The sequence below is a fragment of the Nothoprocta perdicaria genome, unplaced genomic scaffold (assembly GCF_003342845.1).
Source record: "Nothoprocta perdicaria isolate Ctin4 unplaced genomic scaffold, notPer1 scaffold_69, whole genome shotgun sequence".
Lineage (NCBI taxonomy): Eukaryota > Metazoa > Chordata > Aves > Tinamiformes > Tinamidae > Nothoprocta > Nothoprocta perdicaria.
In genome coordinates, this window is record NW_020455965.1 from 3225767 (window position 1) to 3250064 (window position 24298).

The 24298-nt window shown below is 35.7% G+C and overlaps 1 protein-coding gene across 3 annotated transcripts in view; it reads right to left on the reverse strand.

Annotated features, from left to right (window-relative positions):
• Positions 1-5567: 5567 nt before the first annotated feature.
• The window catches only part of PAPOLA (poly(A) polymerase alpha), a 41438-nt gene continuing 22707 nt past the window's right edge, over positions 5568-24298 (reverse strand). The window contains exons 13-22 of one of the 3 annotated variants that reach the window (XM_026050439.1): positions 22958-23011; positions 22082-22201; positions 20673-20782; positions 17945-18066; positions 16514-16656; positions 15531-15631; positions 14080-14300; positions 12835-12900; positions 10257-10331; positions 5568-8158 (exon numbers count right to left, since the gene is read on the reverse strand). In XM_026050439.1, coding sequence (XP_025906224.1) covers positions 8063-8158; positions 10257-10331; positions 12835-12900; positions 14080-14300; positions 15531-15631; positions 16514-16656; positions 17945-18066; positions 20673-20782; positions 22082-22201; positions 22958-23011 — 1108 coding nt within the window. In that variant the 3' untranslated portion in view covers positions 5568-8062. Of the gene's footprint in view, positions 8159-10021; positions 10107-10256; positions 10332-12834; positions 12901-14079; positions 14301-15530; positions 15632-16513; positions 16657-17944; positions 18067-20672; positions 20783-22081; positions 22202-22957; positions 23012-24298 lie in introns of those variants that run through there. The other 2 variants (XM_026050440.1, XM_026050441.1) reach the window with 2 other exon arrangements.

Here is a 24298-nt window from a genome sequence, read left to right on the forward strand (position 1 = left end):
GGTGTCCCCTGTAATTCTGTTTTTTATTCTGCAGTGTGGTGCAGGCTGCCCTCAAAATGGTGGTAAACTTGAGCTTTCACTAAGTAGAACTTAATCTAGATTCTGTAAACCAAGGCAACACTGCTTTACAGTACTGTAAGCGGTAAGGCACTTTCTCTTGCTTTGTAAAATGGACATGCTGTTCATGTAGGGCTATCAGGCACTCCAAAAGAAATTCTGGACTTAATAGCAGAAGTGAAAGAAGCAGGTTAGTTTTTCTTTAAAGTAATTTGTCCTTAAAAATTTAAACCCAAACTCTCACTGTTGTGAAAAATCCAGAAGCAAACAATGAACAGTCCCAAGCAAAATCTATGGCCCCAGGTAAACACAGCATATTTCCCAGTTTTGCTTTTCTTCCTCTGGGCCACTGTTCTGACAGCATTTATTCCTTCCTGTTTCAGATGATTCCACTAGAGCTAATTTACAGCAAGATCTGTAATCTAAGATCTAAATCTTGCTAACATATCTATTACAAAACACAGATTCAAGAACTACCCTATGAGTCAACTGGTGTGTAATTCAAATTTACAGCATTGGAATTAAAATGGAATCATTTTAAAGCATCTTCTCTGCAAAAACTCCAGAAAGTTCTCAAATCCTCAGCCCGTATTTGTCAAACGGCCAGTAGTCACTGATCCCACTTCACACATAAGACTGAAGCAAAGAAGAGTCAATGATCCAGTCAAGATGTGCAAGTTAAGCCGGGAGCCTGACTTTGCTGCGAGTCAGTCACTCACAAAGGCAGCACAAGCTGCTTCACATTGTAACGAAGAACTGCTTTTGTTTGTTTAGGTGTATTTTTTCCTCTTGTAACCACGCTGGAGCATCTTTTATATAATATAACCAATACGATCCTTTACTTTCAAAGGGACTAAAATACTAGGAATGATGCCTGCATTTTGCTATAAACTGACTTGTGCTATTGGAGGAATGTCTAAGAAAGGATGACTGATACCAACAATCGTGCCAGAAATTCGTTTTTAGGACTAGTCTGGATTCGATGTTACACTTAATGGAAGATACTGAAAATAAAAATTAGTAATTTGAGGTAATCTAAAAATATAGCACACTAAAATATTAAATAGTAGTGAAAAATCAAAGAGATAGTAGTTTTAAGCGAAACTAGAAACTTGCTTTTATGAACAGGTTTAGGTTATTATCTTTGAAAAACTAATGGGCCAGAAAGGAAAGCAACTCTTTGTGGTGATTATAAGAACAAAACCTGCAACTTGCATGCATTTTTTAAAATACAGCCCGCAGTAAATCAAATGCAAAAGTATTCCTAATGCCTAAAAAAATCCTAATGGTGCTAAATACAACTTGCCATTTTGACTTTATCTGCAAAGACAGAACATCTGGCACGCTTCTGGCTAGACAAACCTTATTCAGAGCTACACTACTGAAAAACATGAACTGATTCCCAGACGCTCAAAGCAAGCGTAAAAGCAGAAGTTTCCTATATGCCTACATTAAACAGTTCTTCTTAGGTTACTATAATCAAAATAAATACATTGAGAGAGTTAATGTTTTCCAGAATGTTTTCTCATATAACAACTTCTAAAAAGCAGAAATTCTGTGTTTTAAATTTTATATCTTGATTGTAATTAAGAAGAAACTTTTTACTTATGGCAACTACTGCAAATGCGCCCAAACCTCACATAACAGGAGCCCTTTCCTTGAACTATTTATTAATACTGATAAGGCAATAAAATATCAATTGGTGAATTCATCAGGAAACTGCTACATATTTTGACCAAGTTAAAGCTCAACTGTATTTGCATCATCCTAAAAAAAAATGGGAAACTGAATGTCACGGGGAAATAGCAGCAGAAAGGATCTGTATTGTTCCACAGAAAATGATCTACTGCCACCAATAGAGTATCTGATCAAGCAAACAAAAAAATTCCTCCTGCAAATTAAAATAATAATAATAAAAGGCAATTTCAATAGTCCAAACTTGCTATTACTCTTGAAAAGGGTTGTGAAAATCTTTTTTGCCTCTCCTCACAAACTACAGATACTACATACTACTGGAGAAAACCAACTAAACAAATATTCCCGAGTGACAACATACTGCATTCAGTGGTCAAACTGATTGCTAGCTTATAGCAAATCCACATGCTTTTCAGGACTAAGAACAGTAAGAATAATCACTAAGATTCTAATATAGTGCATGAACCGAGCCTAAACTACCAAATGTTACATTGGTCTTGCTGTTTCTTACATTGCGATGGATAAAGATTATGCATGATAAATTGTGGCTGTGACAATGACTGCTTCCATCCATCATTCCAGGCTTCTCTTATTCCAACCATGTGATTGAGTTGAATCAAGTTTATGACATCTTGGCAGGGAGAATCCTACAGAAGCTAATATCTAGATTGAATACATGAATAATGTATTTATTCTTCATAAAAGCCAAAAATGTTAATTTCAAGAACAAGGGATCTCTCTCTCACTTGGCTGAACCAGAGTAAGATGAAATATTTTTTAAAGTCCTAGCAGATCATTCACAAAACATTTTTAAAGCTTCTTAATTACAGCAGCATTTATATTACCCCTGAAACCGCAGCTGATCTCCAGATGCCATTAAATTAAGAACTGCACAAAGATCCTAAATTAGGAAGAAAAGCGTGCCTCGCAGAGCCCGGGGCTGGCGGAAGCCGCAGGCCGCACGCCGCAGCCTTGGCACGGCGCGCGGGCACGGCCAGCGCTCTGCCGGGGGCCGCGTTCTTGGCTGCGAAGGCAGAGCGTGCCCTCTGTCACTCACGGCGAGCAGGCCTGTCCAACTGTCTCTTTTCGACAACTTTATCATCAATCTCTTTATTAACAGCTCCACTGCAGACTGAGAACGCAAACAAGGACAAGGCGCATGCCAGATTTCTGGAAGGCGCGCAGCATCAGACATCATACCGGGCACAATTTTAATGAATTTGAAGCAGAAGCTACACCTCCAAACACACATTTGCTTTTAAGGAAGCACCTTTCTAAATAAAAAGGATGAAGATAAAGCAAACTTTGCTACTTCAGGTGGAGGGGTGGGGAGGCAAAGGGGCAAGGGGGAAGGTTCTTCAAATGTCAACCCCTCAGCCAGCCCCATCTAAACAGATTATTTTTTTCCCCCAGCTCAATTTAAATAGCTTTACCAATGGAGAGCACATGAATATAATTTTATTCAACTTTTAATAGCTCATCATTTATGCATGAAAAAGGGTATTTTATAGGCTTTAACACATACTGTAGGTGGGGCAAACATCACCAAAATAAATGAAACAAAAGCTTTTGACTGATAAGTTGACTTTTAACTATGTACAATATTTAAGTGGTCTAACCAAATAAATAAATATTTTAAAGTGACGAACAAAATGCATTCATAAAATAAATGTGCTAGCTTGCAAGTAAGACAAAAAGACATCTGTACTAGGAAGCTGTCCAGTATCTTTGTGGGCCACTGTTATTATGGGGCAGTTTAAATGCATTGGGTATTTTCTTAAGCTGAAAATAACAAACACACACAGCTTATTTAGCCAACAAGTTGGGAGTTTTATAGCCCTACATCAATAGTGATTTGCCTTTTTTACTTTCTCTATTAGTTATGTGAATTCAAAATCCTATTTAAAAACAGCAATTTATTGTAAAACAAATCTTGATGATATCTGTATTATACCATTAAAAACGTTTTCAAATCATTAGGAAACTTATATTTGACTTTTCTAAATGCAGTTTCTTTACAGCTTACCAGGCAAAAACTTGAACCACAGGGATGTTCTTAGCTTATTTAATACAATCAAATAAAGCACTGAGATAATAAAAATATTTAGGTCATTAAAGAAAAAAATGCTGAAAGGAAACTGTGACCTGGTTAATTCTTTTAGAAATAGAAAAACTTTCCCAAAGATAGCATTCCTGAATTTAGCCAGAACAATACCTATAAGCCTAAACTTCATTAAAAGAAAGAGTCTAAATATCCAAAAAACAGATGGGACATCCAGCAGTAGTTCAATGTATTATCTTCTTCATCATTAAAAAAAAAAAAAAGTCCCTCTGAAGTTTGATATCAAAGTTTGCATTCCTTTGCCAATCATAGTGGCAGATGTTTGATGTTTGCAGTTATTTCAAATTATTAGTTTGAACTTTGTAAATGTAGCAAACTGCATCTGCCTCTATCAGCAAATCCTAGAAGCTTTGTTTCTATTGAACAGATCCTTAATTCTGCTAAGATGATTAAACTAAAAAAATTTACTTATGTTTTCCCAAAGTGAACACACAGATCTTTAAAAAGTGAGCCTGCAGCATACACACATACTGCATTTGTCGTGTTCATGAGCGCACCCTCAAGACTTGTGCATTTAAGTGATAGATTTTTATTAAGTATCATTCAGCTGCCACAATGCCACAGATGAAGCACAGCAAAGCTACTCACCTAGGGTTTCCACAGGGTGCCAGGAATCCTTTACCACATGGAAAACCTTTAGTAAGAAATGACAAAACTCCCCAAAAATATGAATTATAAGTAAACAATCATATCCTGCTTCCTCTGCATGCCATAGGTTTTTTCTGTATTTAAGTACAGATTCCAGCTTCAGTAGAGTGTAATATACTCTTGCTATACTGAATTGTTTTTGGTTATTCTAGAAGGTGAAATATTCAGTCTCAACTTTGTATTATTGAATAAAATTGATATGTGCATTCAGATGTATTTATTAAGCAACTGGTACCTCTCATTAATTACCCAGCTGTACCCAGCATCTAGAACAAAATCACCTCAAAACAATGGCCTATGGCCTTCAAAAAACCCCACAATACTAAGAAATTGCCAATGACACTCTCTACCTACAGCAGTGAAACACAAGCTTAAATTCATCACCTCAAAAGTCTAATGCAAATCAGGAAGGCCAGTGTATCTAAAACCATGGGAGTTGCAGGTTGTTAACGTTGAACATTTTCCCTACAGCAGCAGTTTTGAGCTTCTTGCTTGAAGATTTTTTGAGTCCATGAACTTACTTTTGGATGTATCACAGGTAACTTAGTAACATAATCCTGCCAGTAGATTCAGATACACTGACCAGGAATCTATTCCTACTACTAGCAGATTATTATTGTCTGAAAAAATAAGGGGAATTAATGTCATAAATAACATCACCTGAGGGAAAAAGGACACAGGGTGGACAACATATAAAGATGATTCATTTGTTTTAAAACAAGTGACTGCATGCTGTGAAAAAAATACACACAACACAAAGGTTTAGGCAGGGTAATTGTAACATGAGGTCCACAAGTATCAGTGGTACGGGCAGTTAAAGAAAAAGTCCAAAATCAGGCTCCTCATTAAAGTTACTCACATCAAGCAATAGGTAGGATTGGGCTCATGCTGATACAAAGATCAATCAAATGATGCACAGCTATTTGTAATTTTTACTTTTATTTCAGGGCAAGCTTAAACTATTTGACAAGAAGAGAAATAGTGCCATCTGCTGACAAAAGGAACAAAGAGTCACTTGCCAGGGAAGCAAGTGTAAGTTTCCAAGACTTTTACAGTTAGTGTTTTAAATAAAGTTTAGTTCAAACTTTCAGAGACAACAGTACACCCCCAGATTGTTTATACATGCGTTTCTTCTAGTTTTGCCATCCCTTAAAGAACTCAGTATTTTGAAATGGAGTCCTAATCCGGAGATAGGGAAAAAAGATGCTCTTAGAATGCGTTTGTCAATAAATTCTACCTGCAGATCCAAACCCCCAAATCCACCAAACACACAATTTTTCCCTTTAACAGACTGAAACTTAGCATCCTGTTGTTACTTCCCAAATCCAACATCAGGTTTATTTACAGAATATTCCTTTATGCAGTTTTTATTTCTCTAGGTGCTATTGTATTTTATATTCACCAAAAAATTTAACAGGCAACTTGTAATTCAGAGTAAAAGTTGTTTTGTACATTGAGAAGAATCAGGCCGCTATGGGATTGTGCTGTTTTTTATTGTGTTTTCAATGGAGAAATACATCATCTGTTTACAAAATAGCTCTTGAAAAATACAAGGAGTACAGATACTATAAAACAAAGCAAACTCCAGTCATGAGACACTACGTACATCATGCGAAAGCAACAGTCTGATCTCCAGGTTATGAAAACTAGAATTAAAAAGTCACTATACAGAAAGATTCCAAGTTTCCAGCTTGGTAAAACTTGGGTGCAGTTACATGAAACGTTTAATAAAATGAAAAAGATCTTCTGATGTGTAAACAAAATGACAAGACTAAATTTGTGCCTGGCAATTTCGATCTAAACTCCATAGCTACACAAAATACACAGACACCTTGTACACTTCAACTGTTAATATAACCTTCTTTGGGGGTGGACGACAGCAGGCTGCACAGGCCAAGGTAAAAAGAAGTACTGTTTACTAGACATCTCAGACAAATGGCAAAAGAAAAAACCCTTCAGTTACTGCACAGCCTAAGTAAAAGATAAGCTACACTCTGACTTTGGAAAATTAATTTAGAAGGATAAGGGGAAGAGTGTAAGTATTTTAATTTTAACATGAAAGATGCATGTGTAATAGGATGGAGCACAATGGGAGAAGGGAGTTCATAAAACATGCTAATCAAAATATGAGAAGTATGATTTGACATCCCACTTATTTCAGGCTAAGTAACAGTAACATGAAGTTTGTTATCTACATCTGGTATTACTGCTGATATCCCTCACATTCCTCAAATACTGATGTTCTTTGCCGTGAGAGACTCAGTTCTTTTAAAAGAAAAAGTTGTTACTAATCTTTTGGATAGGACTACAGAACAAAAGATAGGAGTAAGAGAGCTTACTAGATGTCAAGTGCTTGCAAGAAATATGATTTTTAAAAGTTCAATGTTGTTCAGTATGTAAAACTATTTCTGATGAGCCATCTAAAATAAAAAGGTTAAAATTCTTGGGGAAAAAATCTTTTTGCCTTTATTTAAAATCTGCAGCTTTTTAATGCATACAGGACTTTTCTGGAGTGTACAAAAATCATCTTATATTTAGTGATCCAAAGGCCATCAAAAGGGGTGTTATTTCTCACAGGCACACAATATTTATTTGAACTTTTTAATCATGGGATAAAATTTTGAATTTGTGCCTACAAGCCACAGGTATTGTTGTAAGGTAAGTGGGAAAAAAACCTCAACAAATTAAGGGTTTTTCTTGTTCTTCTTTGTTATAACAACTGTCCTATATTGTGCATACAAGCTAGAAAAAAGAAACAAAAACAACTAAGCGCAAAAGCTTTTCCCAAGAAATATAGTCAAGGTTTCAAAAAGGGCATAAGGAGACTGATTAGCTCAAAGAAAAGTTGCTGCTCTTTTGACTGCTGCTCTGTATGCACTTTAAAATAATTCCATAAATAAAAGTAGACCATATATCTTCATCATGTCCCACCAATACCAAAACCTCCCCAATTATTTTCTTAACACCTGTCTTATAACCTCAAGATTTGACATTTCACTGTAAAGGCTTACTGCTGCTTGATGGCAGTTGAACTAGACATGCTATACATTGCTTTCGATGTACAGTATGTCATAGAACATCAGCCAATTTGCAGATTACTTGTATTGAAGAGATCCTTCAATAAAATGAAAGTATCAGCTGAAGATCTAAAATTAGTCATATTCCAATAAAAAAGTACATAAAAGTGCATTTAAGGGATTCTTATGCCAGTTTTATCTCAATTTTTGAAACAATGCATTGAACATAAATTCAATCAGAATGTCAAATATGGCTACAAATAGTGTTCGTGTTTTTAAAGGCAGTAATCCTTCGAAATATTTAATGCAACTGTTGCTAACACATTAATAGTACTCCTGGCTTCACATACTAGCCTGGACTTCCAATCCAGGTGATTTTAGCCCAGAAGGGGAAGTGCACAAAATATACCTAAATCCATTGCGATCGCGTTCTAGTCTTGCACCCTTCGTTCTCCTTTTTTCTTGCATTAGAAGACAACAGGTTGAGTTGGCAGATACTGTTTATGGACCCCTGAGGTTGTCTTTACCGATTCAATCTCAATTTTATTGAATTCTTGATAACAGGAATAGGATTTGCAGGGAGAGCAGGGATATCCGAAAGGTCCGTACTGGGTGTTTTCTGAAAAGAAAAGAATATGTTTAGCTGTATTTTAATCTCACAAAATGTATTTTAGTAACTGACATTCAATTCCAACAGTGACAAAAAAAATTAAGATTATATCAAAAATAGGGTAATTACAAATTCTAAGTATAGATGTAGACATTCCTTTCCCTACAAGGACAATCTGTGCAAGTCTTTCATAGCATGTGCTTCTCTTCCACAATTGCAAGAAATTAAGCTTATAGCCTATAAATAATGCATAACATCCACAAAAGAGGGGTGCTTTATAGGTGACACCACCAAATTTGTATCTTTAGTCTTTGAAGATTGCTTTGAATCCTCAGTGTAAAGCCCACGTCTTTTGTAGATGATGAAAAAGCATCCTCAACATTAAAGGACATATTTTCATACATTCACATTTCAAGCTATTTACAAGTTCTATACAGCCAAATTTCCATTTTTTCTCAATGCTTTATCAAAAGAGAGAGGCATGAAGAACTCTAAGACAGTGCTAGACAACTGCAGTAAGTATTTTTGACAATATTCTGAACAGCTCTGTCCCACTTAAAATAATTAGAATTCATTCAGCAAAGCTGTAATTGAAGCAAAACAGAAAAGTAACTCTAGAGCCAGTGATTCATTCATTTTCATGATAAAACCCCATATTTCTACACTTGTCAGTCTCTTCTCATTTCCCCCCCTTTTTCCTCTTAAGTACTCCTACTCCACTTAAGCATATTATTTTGAGGATCCATTGTATCACAATAGCCCAGTTATTAGGCATTGCTTCCAAGATTTATTAGAAATTGTTTCCTTATGTAATAGATGTTCAGAATTTATATAAAGCACACTTGATAGATGGGGAAAACTGCATTAATATGACTGTTGTAAAATTCATTTAAAAAGTCAAATGCATTAGCAGTCACTGATCCAGCAGCCACTAATACAACAGCTCAAAAAATAAGAATCCACTACCAAAAAGCTTAAGATAACCTTAAAAAAAATCTTAAGGCCACCACTCTCCTTCCACCAGGATCCCACTTCCTGGTTCATATTGACCTCCTTTTTAACATTATTTTTATTTATTGCAATACAAGTAATCATGTGCTCTAAACAAACCCACTGAAAAATGACAGAAGAGGCCCATTAAATCTAGTTTGGAAATCTTTAGTTTCCTTTCCTATAGCAATGAAGCACAAAGTTGTAAAAACTACAAAACTTCGTATTATAATCAACCCTCAAAGATTAGAGGAAAAAAACTTGGTATAAATGATCTATAAAGGGAATAACTTCCCCTGAAGCAGTTTAGGGTACCTGTGTAACATTTAGTGTTTTAGCCAAACAATTTCAGTTTCCGCATCCAGCACTGCTCACACAGTTCAAAAGCTCAAGAAATAGTCAGAATGCTGCAATATATTTCCTTTTTCAACCTATACATTTGCTAGACATGACTTAATGGGTAAAGTGTGCATAAAATGCTTTGTGATAAAAAACAAACTTCAATCAGCAGAGCAACAAGAGAAGCTTAGATGCAGGTAAGAGCAAAGACATTCTGGAAAAGTTGTTACAATATTAGGAACAAAAATATAGAGTATATGCCACAAATTTATTGTTTTTAAAAATCTCCAATGCTTTTTCTACTTATAGTACCTACAAGCAAAGCAATGTAGCTGGCTAATACACTATCAAATTAGAACTTATATCTTTCTCACATCAAATATCAGAATCTGAAGTTATACTTCAGAACATTCTTAACCTCCACCAGGACATCTTTGAACAGCAGCTACTTAAAGCATTTGTTTCCTTGTTAGAAAGGATTATTCTGGGATGTGCAAAGCACAAAGGAATAAACTGAGCCCCTTACTTTGAAGGCAAAATTCAGAAGAGCGAATCCAGCTTCGGTCAGTTTGTATGGCAAGCCATACATGTTTAGCTACAATGCACATTCAATAAGATCAATGATCATCTAAAACACAAAAATTGTGACAGTAACAACAAGCAACTTTCCAAACAATGGACATTAAAAATTGTACATTTTTTCAACACTTGGATCATTTTAATTTCAATATTGTCACCACAGACTAGCAAGTATATAAATTGTTTTTAAATACAGTACCTGAGGAGCTTGCAGAGAAGTTGTCTGAAGAGCTTCTGGTTGAGAAGTAACATTCACTTCTGTCTCAAGTTGTTCCTAGAAAACCAAAAGACTCAATTTAATGCTTTGCTCCTACCCTTAAGGCTACACAGTGCTGCAGCCTCCAGTTATGCAACTATATACACAGAACTACATTAACCAGAATGCCTCAAGAAGCAGAGAGGGAATATGGAAAAAGTTGCCTTTGCAAGCATGGGTGGCTGCAAAACTACCCATTCTCATACAACACAGAAGTCAGGTTCTTTTGCAAATCAGGAATTTGACATAAACACAAGCAACATCACTTTTTATTTGTCACTTATTTAAACATTTGCTTGTTATGCTGAATAAGTTTGGAAAACATTATATGGTTCAACTCACAGGAGGCAAAAAGTGTAGTTCAAAACAAAGCATAGGCAAAAATCCAGGAAGACCACATAGATGTTACAGAATAGAACAGCAGTTCAATTTATAACAAATACAATATTATGCAAACCAATACCAAGGCACTAAGCTTAAGGTACTGAACCAAGTTCACAACCAGCTAAACATAAATACTGAGACAAACTACCTCTGTGACCACAGTCGGACATTTAACTTCATCACCTACAAGTAATTTGGGCACAGCTCTAAATTCTCTAAATACTAAATAGGTGCCCAAACACGTTCAGTGCCTACACACAACCTATATTTGATAAGGTCTTCAATATCAGAAGGATTGGATTTGTTACAATGCTCTAAAAATTGTTTGGAAGAGAGGGAGCACTGATTACCCCTTCTACACAAACACATCACCAAGTTCACCTCAAACAGCAGGAGGAAAAGACACCTGTTTTAATTCTTTGATTTTATAGCAATTTGAGAGCTGAAGCACCTTACTCAGAAGTCCTGAGAAACAGTGAGATTATCAGTGGGTTAAGTGGCAAAGGGCTGTAGGGGAGTGGACTTTCTTCTCCACTATGTAAGGAGGTATTTAAACAGCCAAGTGCACAGGATTACACCGGTTTCACAGGGAGGGTTTCACTGTATGAGTGAGGGGAATGAGCAGTTAGGCTGTAATCAACAGAAAGGAGGTCTCAGTCCTGCACAGAATCATAGAATGCTTAAGGTTGGAAGGGACCTCAGAGGTCATCTAGTCCAAGCCCCCTGCACATGCAAGGTCACGTAGAGCATGTGGCAGAGGGCTGCATCCAAGCGGGTTAGGAAAATCTCCAAAGAAGGAGACTCCACAACCTCTCTGGGCAGCCTGTTCCAGGGCTCTGTCACCCTCACTGTTAAGAAATGCTTTCTTAAGTTCCTGTGGAACTTTTGATGCATGTTCCTCTTCAGATGGTACTGGCATGTGTACCACACTACTTCAGTCCATTAACCTGGGAAAAGACTTCTCCACCTTTTTGCTGGAATAGTTTTCCTGCCACATTAGTGAGTCGAATTGGCTTTCTCGATGACCAGAGGGGTGTCAGCTTTTCAAGTGAAAAAGCAGGACTGCAAGGCAGAAGCAGGAGAACTGGATGTTCTCCTTTTAATGGCAAAAATCTGTTAATTTGCTAGATACCATATATAGTAAGACCACAGTGTAATAGAAAGCTTTCACTTCAAAGGAGACAAAATGTGTTTATATTATTTAGACTGGTCATACCTCTGTTTCCATACATATCAAGGAGATAGACTTTAGAGAAGAAATGGTCTATAAAAGCTAACAGGATTACCTAGGTCTTAAATGATAAGGATCTGTAACTAGAGAATCTATTTTGGATGTTAGAATTAAATACATTTCTGTCTTGAGTTCAAAGAGATTTCAAGGTTACTATATAATAAAATACAATTCTTCACTCAAGACAGTGGAAAAACTATAAACTAAAGCACTTGAGTGTTTAGTTTCTCAATTTCTCAGGGTATTTTCCAGAGTACTTCAAGGATAGCAAAATGCACCCCCCACACCTCCTTATACCAACAGCGTCAGTCCAAGCAGACAGCTGCTAATATTAGGCTAAAGAAAGCCTGTCACCCTTCCTGCTCGCTGGCAAGCAAAAAAAAGTCTGCTAAATTACAAGATACAGGAGGAACACACTTTAATCTCTGCAGGTTACCAAGAGTCTACTGAAGCACCTAAAAAAATTGCTCTTTCAGGATTTCAAACATCATCACCATCATTTGAAGGCTTTATAGACTAAAAAGTGAACAAGTTCACAAATGTTTTTAAGATTTCTCAGTATAAAAGTCAGAACATTCAGGTTTGGGCTGCAGCTAGAGCAAGGCACACAGACACATCCCTACTTCAATTAAATTTGATTGAAAAAATATTATTTTTTTGCTATGCATAGCACTGTGAATGAAAGAACTCACTACGTGACACTACTCAGGCTCTGCTTAGCCTGACAGTGAGCAATGTGCTGCAATTTATTAACAGTTGCTTTAAAAAAACATATACTTTTGATATGTTTAATGGACAGACTATACCACATCTACAAATACTATCAGTTATACTACCTAGGGAAACGCATAGCCATTTTCAAAAGTATTTAATGTTAGTAAAATTATATGATCTAGTCACACCTACCTTAGTTTCCATTTTTTCATGCTCATTCACATCTATACAGGTAGCATCTTCACTTATTTCATCCTGCTGAAAGACAAACCCAGAACCTTTTTATAAAAACAAGTATTAAAAAAGAAAAAAACACATGAAAATAAGAGGCCAAAGCATTTTTAAAAGGCAGCATCAGCTGAAAGGGCTTACAGTCTCATAATGCAAAAAAAAATCTCTTTTAAGAATATAAAAGCTTACAATCTAAACATTTGTGCTAAAACACTAACTAGGTGTGACGGATACGTTCCTTTCCCAGCTCATCCTGGCCTGTACCTTACATGCAGCCCTGTTTTGTTGCTGAACACCAGCGACCGATCTAATTCTGGCAGGCGCCATCGTCCTGATTTCTGTTCTCACTGAGACTTAACAAAAACAGTCCTCAAGGCTGCGTCGTAAACAGGGAGATAAGGCCGACACACTAACCTAAGTCTTTGAAGTTAAAAATATGACTACAAGCCAATCATCTTATTCCATAAATACTCGGACAGCCTGAGAGCCCCTTTGAGCTCTCCTGACAAGGCTGCGGCCTGCACACCACGATCTCCCCTTGGGTAGGGACGCCTCTCAAGGTTCCTCGAGAGATCTTCCTTTCCATCGCAGATTTGTGGTAAGTGAATATAGCACACTTTCTTTCTTTCTTTCTTGCTTGCTTGCTCGCTCGCTCTCTCTCTCTCTCTCTCCCTCTCCCTCTTTTAACTTTACTTTGTAACATAAGCACCCTCAGTCATAAACCGTTGACCAGGTCTGGGACTAAGATTGGATCCAACCGCACCCAGGCTCCTCTCAGAAGGAGCCTGGAAAGCAAGGGGGTCCAATCTGAACCTCGTGACCCAACGGGAGGGTATCCCAAGATAATCCTGTATTATCTTGTGCCTCCATGTAGTAAATAATAGAGCGATCTTGCCATAGAATCTCGTGAAATCATTATTATACTAATAAATCATACTGTTAGTTCTTTATTTGAGTGAAGTGCATTTTTGTCACTCGCCCCTGCCACCACTCGTTCCATGACACTAGGTCATGCATGACTAGTATCAGCATAACAAAAACAATAGCAGCACCTAAGCAGGCTGAACACATAAGAATGTACACTTTCCAAATACGGAATATAAATCAGATACTTGAATCCTTGAATATTAAACCAGCTCTTAACAGGAGAAATAAATGTTCAATATTTCAGACATGGGTACATTATGATCTCAAAGTTTTAAATACCTCTTCAATTTTTATTTTCTTGGGAGACTCTTCTTTATGGGGAGATGATGTCCTTTTCACTGCTGTGACAGGGCTAGGTGTTTTTGTTGCAACATTTCCTGAAGTTCTTGGTGATGGATTTAATGGATGCGCTGAGGGAAGAACTCTAGAGATTGTAGGCTTTGGTGGTGGAGAAACGGCTGGTTGCGTGGCAGTTTGAGGAATGCTTTCATTTGAAGTACCTAAAGGTAGGAATTGAACAAAGTTCAGCAAGATTAGTTTTGAACTCGGACATTTCAGTTTAGTTACTAGTATTTTTGGTCTCCAGTTGAGACCACTGTTACCAGTTAGGCTTAATGGGCAGGTTAACAGTACATGCATCACACGAGGAACAGAAGGCTCTTGTTCACAGCTCAGTTTAAAGCTCGCTAAGAGAGAGAATTCACGTACCAGAAGCAGGGTACCATGTCCGTGACACTCTAGTCTGTGTAAGTGGCCTTGCTAAAGAGCAGGGTATGCTAGTCCAGATGGAGCTCTGTGCTAATATATCCATACTGCTCTTGACACCCAAAGAAGTTGCACTATCTCTGTATTTAGCCAGGTAAGTACCAGTACACAGTATCTTAAACTGGGGAGAATGCCAGATTTATCTTGACTCATCAACGTTAAACCTGATTGTTACTGTTTTTCCATCTCAGAGAAAGTCTCTAGAGATATGAAGCCATCACAGAGCACCCGTTACAGGTTAATATTCCATATAATAATTTGAAAAGTGTTCCACATGACAAAGCATTATCTCATCAGTTGCCTACCTGAAACAAACAGCTATACACAAGGAGACCCTGCATACAGGGAGACAATCATGATAAAGGAGAAAAAAAAAATCCATTTTTTAATGGATTTTTTCATTCATTATTTTTTCAGATAGATAATACGGAAGATATAATTAAGGATCATATGCTCTGTTCCCATTTGAATCTTCTAGAATTCATCTTAGTGAAATAGGAACAGCAAGAACATGGGACCATGGATTAGAGACAGTTCTGCACTGTATATAATCCATGGGTTTCGCTCTTTGCCTCTTGGGTTTCACCACAAAAAAGAACAGAAGAAATCTAAAAACAGCTCTTCCAGCTTCAGAGAGTGGACATCTTGTTCTCACTAGATCACCTGAGCTTCGGGCATCATTTGTTTACAGTATAAGGAAAACTGCTTGGTAGAATAATTATTTTTTAAGTTTCTACCAAAATATCCTTAGTTTTAAAGTAATTAACCTGTAAAGTAATTTTAAATTACTTTAAATTAAAGTAATTAACCTGAGCAAATGTTGCATCCTATGTTACTTAGTCTCAAATTGAAAGAACAACCTCTGAACTTTGCCAAGATAGGGGTGGGGGGAGGGGGTCTGTGGGGGAGTGTGTGTTAGATCTATATTGATCAATGGAAACAACATACTATGCTGTTTTTCTTACCCCCTGAGCTTTCACTGGAATTTGTTTGTGGCACAGTGACTTCAGAAGCCTGTATGTTGGTCACAGATGCTGCTGTTACAGCTGGCGCAGGACTGCTTCTGCTATAAAGACAACAAAACATGAAATCGAAGTATGCTTAGGCTTATATAATCTGGTTTATACAACAACATGCATGTGGCCCGTGACTTTAGTTGAGTTTTAGTTCACTTAAACTGATGCGTGTGCTATTAACATAGTATTTTGTGCTGTGAAAACAGTATAAAATATTTGGCAACTTATCAAACTACAGAAACCACCCTAAATTTAACCATTTCTCACTTCAGAGAAAGCTTTTTAAACCAAAGGATATTGCATTGAAACAAAACAAAACAAAAACTGGGGTCGCATGTGCACAAAAGAGAGATGCAGACGGAAAGGCAGCAGTTATTTTTCCTGAAGAGCGGAGCAAGAACGACTAGGTGGTTGGTTTTATTTTACACATACCATTACTACTTTAATTTTAGTCCTGAGTAAAGGATTGGAACTTTACATGACACAGAATCAGGGTATTTAATCTTTGTAACATTTAATCTTTGGCACATTTCACTTTCCAGTGTGGTATCTCAGATATCGTGCTTAATAATTATACAAGTATTTTAATAGCATGGTTAGCCATATCCAAGTATGAGCCAAGAGATCACTCAACCAAAATTGACACATCTTAATTCTTTTTGACATAAATACTTCTCTACTGTCTCATTTTGATCCAAAACTCATGGAACTCTCTCTCAGACCTCCCTTTTTCACCATGCTCTCTACTCTACTCACCATTGGTCCTGTTCTAGTGTTCAAACTAGAAATACAAGGGAAAGCAAGTTTCCAAGTGGCAAATTTACACCTTGATGCAGTATGCCATGCACACATGCTGTGGGAATTCAGAATTTAACAGTGGGAATTCAGGAACAGAAAGCAATAACAAAATTAAGACTAGAAGCCATCGTTACCCCTGAGAACTTCCTGAACTGTTCAATGGACTTGTCTTCATAGCACTAGTAGGCGAAGGCACAGACGTGCTGTTATCACTGTCCATGGACAAGTCGAGGCTGCTGTCATTCAGAGCTGCCAGCCTGACCCCTTCTGTTGAATGCTGCAAATCACAAGACAAAATTTATCTGAACCAATGACATTCAAAACCAAAGTGCTTTTTTCTTCCTGTATTTAGTAACTGTACTTTTAATCAAGTTTCTTTGCTTTTCTAAGCTGACAGATACTGGTGTGAGTAGCTTCAAAGTAATACTGAAATACAGCAAAAGTCAGATTTTTGGAAGATCAATTAATACAGAGAATTTAGAGGCCCTTTTAAACATACCTAGTTAAATAATCAAAACTTTAATGGAGGAGAAAAAAATCCTACAGCATAGTACTACCTAAAGAGATGATTTATTAAATATTTACAATATCCTCTGAGATGTTCTGAACAAATTTAATCGGATTCAATAGAAGATTTTAAAATCTCTAAAAAAAAAAAATCTTTCAACATACTCTTTAAAACCATTTCAGTAATAAACCAAGTTATTTAGAAACAACTAAAAACACATAATTAACGTAGCTTTCAGATGAAGTTGGGATTTGCAAGACGGAACTTTATTTAAAGACCAAATTCCTAAATCCCATACTATGTTCCTTTCTACTCCCACTTACTGAAAGTAAATCACACCCAGACAGCTTTTTCCCTCCCCTCTTTTCCACATGTGTAGGTGCCTAAGTGTACCACATGTTGAGTGGAAAAAACTCTGGAGGGCAATAACCAATTTTCAGATTTTCAAATCTTTTAAAAATCCTTTAAAATAAAAGGACTTAACTCTGAAAATTGCCAAGCTGCAGGTTGAAGAACACGTTTAGTCAAATTATCCTCAAAATAATCAACTTCAGTTATAGCAACATATTGTCATCTCATACACAGAAAAGAACAAGTCCAACAGGAGTAAGAGCAAATTAAAAAGAAAAGAAGAGTTGGGAGATAAGGAGATAACGAGGCTTATTTAACTGATAACATTGGTATTGTTATTGATGCTTCCTTTAGGTGATTTCAATAAAACAAAACAGCTGTTAAAAAAAAAAAAACTCATTCTTAAACTGATTTAAAATCATTCAGTTTAGGAACATGACCAGAAGATAATAAACTTCACATAATAAACTTACNGGAAGGCCCCAAAAATACTCTTATACTTCATGGTGCTGATGTTCTGGTAAGTTCAGTATAACACTCAGCACATATGGTAACTCTGCACCTCTGTCCATGAGGCCATACTGCTTATGCAGGTAAAACTGAGTTTTCCAAATGTTTCTTGTTACTTAATGGGTAAGTCGAACAAAACCAATGTAATTATTAGTCAATGGCATTTTTATTGCTCTGAAATACTATTCAAGTTTACCTTTTTCTTTTTCTGAAGCACGTGATTAGGTAGCAGTTGGTGAAGTTGCTTTCGTTTCACATGCCTTGCAGCAATCTTCATATCCATCTCAAACATCTTGCTGTTTATTGCTTGCCTATAAACTACACAATTAGGAGAACATTAAGACATCACTGAAACGCTTGGCAAAGTGCACTTACTAGTTCAGGAAGAAATCTGCATTTCAGCACATTTATCATTCTCAGGAACAAGCACAGTTTTTCCTCATTCTGAATGAAATCTTGTCTACTCTCCATGTACTCATAGCACAACACTATCTACACTACTACACTACTTTGGAAACACTATTTCTTTCCAAGAAAACTTTGTGAAAACATGCAGTTCTCTCTCAAATCTACTGTTAAAAAGTTTTTAGCAGTACCAGACCTGAAGCTAGTTTTTCATTTAATCTTGTACAGACTAGAGAAGAAGATAATTTTTTCTGAGAGCTAAAGTATTTAGGTAAGACTATTTTCTTCACTTTGTTTTTCTTCACAGATCCAGTTTTTATTTATGCAGCTTCTACAACAAATGGGTTCTAATTCAGAAGTTGAAAGTACTACCTAAGATATTACAATTTTTTTTTTTCTGGCAGGTTAGATAGCATTAAGTCACTACAAAAACATTCAAGTTTTTTGTTTTTTTTCCCTATGCCTGTTAACTGTTTCTCTTCATCATTTCACAAGTGGCACAAGTCAACATAGTCAGTGGTGTAAAAGAAACAGCATTGCAAGCTGACATGTCGAGGTTTTAGTAAGCCATTTAATCTTGAAAAGTTATTCAATCTTATTTTGCACAAACTCCTAATACATTGAAAAATGCTGTGGCAGATGTACGAACAATTAATGTGTTCTGTAGCTCCTGAACACAAAAACTTCTCTCCCCCTTATTCACTATCTATTCTGTGCCATAGAGAGGAATCTCATCAAGCAAATATGAAGTGATGAGTTTTGAGTTCTCTTTTTTAAACCTGCTAGAAAGCATGCCAGTTCCTCTCTAATTTCATATTTGAAAATGATTCAGCTAGTTTTAATAAAATTTTAGGACCTATTCAAAAACAGGGCAAACTTTCTGATCAAGAAGTCATATTACAAAACTAAGCTAGTGAATTTGAGGGCTGGGGGGGGGGGGGGGGGTCAAAACACACACACAGCCCCCTCACCACTTGAGCTTTAGAGAGTATTTATAAATCCTGAAGATTCAAGATAGTATATGAATAAACATATATCATCAGTCAGTAAAACTAAAGAGGGGACCTTAATTCAAAGTAACTAAATACACAACTGTAAATCATATGACTACTGGATTAAGAACAGAGAACAAAACATTTGAAATGACAAAAAAAAGAAGTTGTTTGCCACTTTGTTTTGGAATTTTGTTTACAATTTAAACAGTATATATTTATATTAGTTTAAGTTTTTTTGGAAAAATGTAGCTTTACTTAAACTGTATACTTAGTTGAATTTTTGATTTGAAACTAGTATAAGTCAGTCAGATACAAAATAAGTGAAAGTTGTAGCACAATTTCTGTATAAAAATGTGGGATCTATTAAATACATTATCGAATTACTAAATTGATAAACAGTAAAAACACAAAAATAAATGACACATATAATATAGGTCCCTTTCTCCTTCTATTCTGTTCCCCAGTGTGCAGCCATATAATTAAACCATTTGCTAATCCTCAAACAAATTCTCAAATATTAGGATGCATGTAAGCTCACTTTGACCACATTTAATGAAATGGACTATTCCAACTACCTCGAGAAAATATCTCCTTGAATGAAAAAAAGAAAAAAGCAGCTATGAGAGAAATGGGACAAAGCATTTTCTAATCTTCGCATCGCTTACAGGAAAAACAAACACAGACCAAAAACGACACACAGAACTGCACAGTATGCTTAATATGCCATACAGCTTATTTCCAGAATTAGAACTGAACAGTCAGGAGTTGCACTTGATAGTACTTCAACTTACGTCCTTATCTTTGTAAACATGAAATACTTAAGCATTATTTTTTTTTCTTTTTTTTTTTTTTTTAAATACTGCAAATACATTAATCCGTCGAGGGAAGGTTCTGCCCCTTTTGCAGTCTTCATCTCAAGCTGTTACTAATTTTTGCTTCCAAATTTCTTATGCATATTCTGAATGTTTTTGGCAAATCAAGAAATGAACAAGTTGAAAAAAATAAATAAAAGTAGTAAAACCTCCACATCTGACACCACAGAGTACAAGCTACTCGGGTAAATTATGAGGTAGTTTGAAAACCCTTTACTGAATTAACCATCATGGCTTAAAAAGTATTTCACTCTACAATTTTTAAATACTTAACTTTTACCCACAAGTAAATTTTGAATTTTATTTAATGTAAAAATAATTAAACTAAAGCATACTTCAGAAGGTGATGAGGTTAGGTAGTCTGCATATAACAAGATTAACTATTTAATAAGAAAGATAACGCTATCATTTACCATTTTGAGGGAGATTAGAGATCTGTGTGCATTACTCCAATCATTTGTTTTCACTAAAACAGTTTAACTTGAAGTCATTACAAAAAGACTGTATTTCAAATAACACCTTAAACTCCTTCACCAAATCTTGCTAGTCTTTGCTTAGTACAATCATACTGTTCAGAAACTCAATTATGAAAGAAAAGGAACACCACTCAACAAATTTATCAATATCCAAATATCTGAGTACCAAGACTCACCTGTGTCCGTAAAAGACTGAATGTCGTAAGTAAGATCAACACTTAAATTTTCCGAATTTTCAGTTTTCTTGAACACCAATCCAATCACCCACATTGTACGGTATTCTTCCCTGAAAAGTTTTATATAAGAAAGTCATGTAATTCTGACCAGAGAACTGAATAATCCAGTAGTTTGCTGCAATAAACAACAGTTTTACATTTTAGCTCCACTAGCAGCAAGGCACTAGACACAGGACAGCAGAAACTAGAACAGACTAGAACAGACTTAATGGCATTCTCTCATAGATATACATATATATACTCCATTATAATAATTCATTCGTTGACTAAATAATTTTGATTTTTTTTTTTAAACCTAAACTTGTTTCAACACCATTTTTAGGTTGAAGTTTGACTGCAAACTGTCAGATAACAGCCTCCTCCCAAAACATATGTGGAAAATCAATTACTACACTTTATCAAAGAATTAATAAGAAGAATCTATTATCATAAAACCTCATGACACTTAACATTTAAACATCTTTTCCGTGTAAGACTATTTTGGAATTAGCCAATTTATCAATCAATCAAAGAACAAATTTCGACAGGCAGGTAAAGGTATCTAAGCTATTTACATTTGGAAAGCAACTTTTCATCAGAAACATTGCCAGGAACAATTCTCAACCCTCTCAAGTGCTAATCAGAGTCCGTGATAATCCAAAAGCACGGCAACAGCAACATGATTTTAACTTCCTATCTGTTTACCCACTAAAGGTGGTGGTAAAGATGCACTGGCCCCTTTGGTCACTATAACTTGGAACATATACAAATGCATAAACTGCATGTAACTTCAAAAAAAATTCTATCTAAAAAAATAAAATATTTAAGTTTGGAAGGAGAGGTTTTAGGATATACCTCCAAAGAGCCTAAAAATCAGTGTCAATTAACTGTTAGCATCTCAGTCTTGAATGCCTGGTACTCCTTCCAGATCCCTGTGAATTCTGCCATCAGTCATTACCAAGTGACATGCCTCCATACCAATATTTAAAGAGTATTAAACCTACATAAGTCATTCAACACCGTGCCTGATGTTCTACTTGATTCTCAGCACTGCCTTGTAATTAAAATGTTACATCAGATACTATGTGATCAAACAGCAGCAGTCAAGTACCAGTATCTACCAAAAAGTTGGCATTATTGGCATAAAGGTATGCAATTAGAACAGTGTTAGCAAAAAAATTTTTTTTTTTTTTTTTTTTTTTTTTTTTTTTTTTGATAAGAAACAGTTTGACAAGGGACAAAGCACTTCAGAACAACTTAAAAGCATATACTTCTAGATTCTTCTACTTGGAAGGTTTATAAAAGCATTTATATTAATAAATTTTTATTTAAGTCCTTCAACTACATGGGAAAACAGTATTTTTGCTTACTTGTCAGGATTTTCCTTGGGTGCTGGGAATGACTGCGGATTCACATGAGCCAGTGTAATGAATTCATTCTTCTCCAAATTTCCAACTAGAATACGAATCTTTGATTCCACCAAGCCCACCCTGTATAAATGCCATTTAATAGCAAATTTTTGTTAATTTGAAATAATAAAAATTCCTAACTTCATGTATCAAGGAAAATAAATTCCTCAGCATTCTGCTTACACTACTACTTCAGAATACAAATGAACTAGCACACTACACAAAACAGATTAATTCAGATCAATAAACATTAAACTACACAAAGGAAGATTAAGAATACTCTAATTAACTCTTAACAATCTGGTTTTACAGGTAAGTTCAAAAGCAAGAGGTCATCATCAGTAAGGAGGAGAAACATCTCTTCCACTGACCTCCTGTCAGTCAGCAAAGCACTCCCATCTATTTCTCCAGTATTGTTCTAGCTTCAGGTAAAGAATGTTAAAAACTAAAGAAGTTCCTGGTAAGTGACAATCACAGAACTTCTTTGAAAAAAATGAGGAGAGTGGAAACAGGGCAATTGTTGATTGTTTTTTCTCTAACAGTGTTAGAGACTGAAAACATACCTATGCACATTGCCTTCTTACAGAAAATTTATGCAGGACTTAAGGAAATAGAAAGTTTAAGATGAACGTGATAGTGAAGAACAGTGCAATCAACAGCTTACTCTCCCCACTTCATTCTTACTGTATTTCAGAAAGAATATCTTCATCCACTTAATTTTGATACACTTAAGCTCCACTATGCTTTTTTATAAAGAGTATAATATACAGTTGTTTGCCTCCAGGTTGACAGGATTTACTTTTTAATTGTTTTGTTAATAGCAAGCATTATACTCACCATTCTAGTCGCTGTTTTTCTGTCGGTGCGCTTGCTAGAAGTACAATATAATGCCTTTGGAGATAAAGACAATATGCTATTCTATTTATACTTCTAAAACTAGACATTCATAGTTCAGTATTATGCTTCTCAATAATATCTACAGGGCAAGCCACAGATTACTAGCTAATCCCATACCGTATAATAAAATTAAGTGCATTAAGTAGGCAAAGGGGTTAGTAAACAGTCCCCAAGCACGTGACTAAGAGACCTCAAGATTTTTCAGATTTAGCTACACTTTAATACCCCAGCTTACCAGGCAAACGGAATAAATGCAAATAAAATAACATAAAATAAAAACACCCACTACAAAATGCAATTGTAGTTAAAAAGCAATACAGAAATTTCAAAACCTAATGAGAACAGGGCATTAGCTGCCTACTGCTTAGATTCACTGAAGACAACTTATATGCACTGTAAACAGAAGACCGTTCACAAGTACCTGAGCAGATGTCATTTTTTAATCATTATTAATGAATATAATTTCTGAAGAGTTAGATGAATGGTTAGCATATACTCATTAATCAAACACCAAATAATATTAAGCGTAACTTACAAAGATTGAATATCCATTTTTAAAAAGTCATTAGACACTTATCTGAAACTTCACAAGGAATGTGAAGATAATCCTGAAATTTTCAATTAAGTTGACAGTGGATAATAACTGCATTATCCACTGTAAATAAGTCCCAAACAAACAGTATACAAAGCTAGAATGCTATTTTAAACAAGAGTCCAAGGATGGTGGAATGGGAAATAACCACAGCGATTAATTATTATTTTCTGTATATGCGAGTTCATAATCTTGGCAAGAAACTTACTACATGCCTATAACGAAGATTCTCAGAAGTTCAAATAACCCAACTTGGCACTATAGACTGTATCTAAAAATAGTGGTATGTTTTAGGTCTCATCAGAATAAGATTAGTAAGACCAGCAATTAAACATTTTTATGCTGACTTCAGAGAAAGGAAAGCAAGGCCTATGGTAGTGAAATGCTACGATGCAAAACTTTCTGATTTACAGGACTTTAAATCTTAAGAGTACAGTTACCAATTTTGTCACTTGGTTTTGATTTACATTTCTATATTTAACTTCCTTTTTAAAAAAAAAAATGGGGAAATTCATGGGGGGAAAAAAAGTATTCATGGGGAAAAATTCAATGCTATAGTCATTTATGTCAGTTAAAGTCAAGAGAACTACAAGAAGGGGAAAAGAGATCTCTGAAGATTTTTCCCTCCCTTCTAAATAAGACGTATTATCTATTGATTTTTGCATGTTAACAGTATTAACTATTTAAAA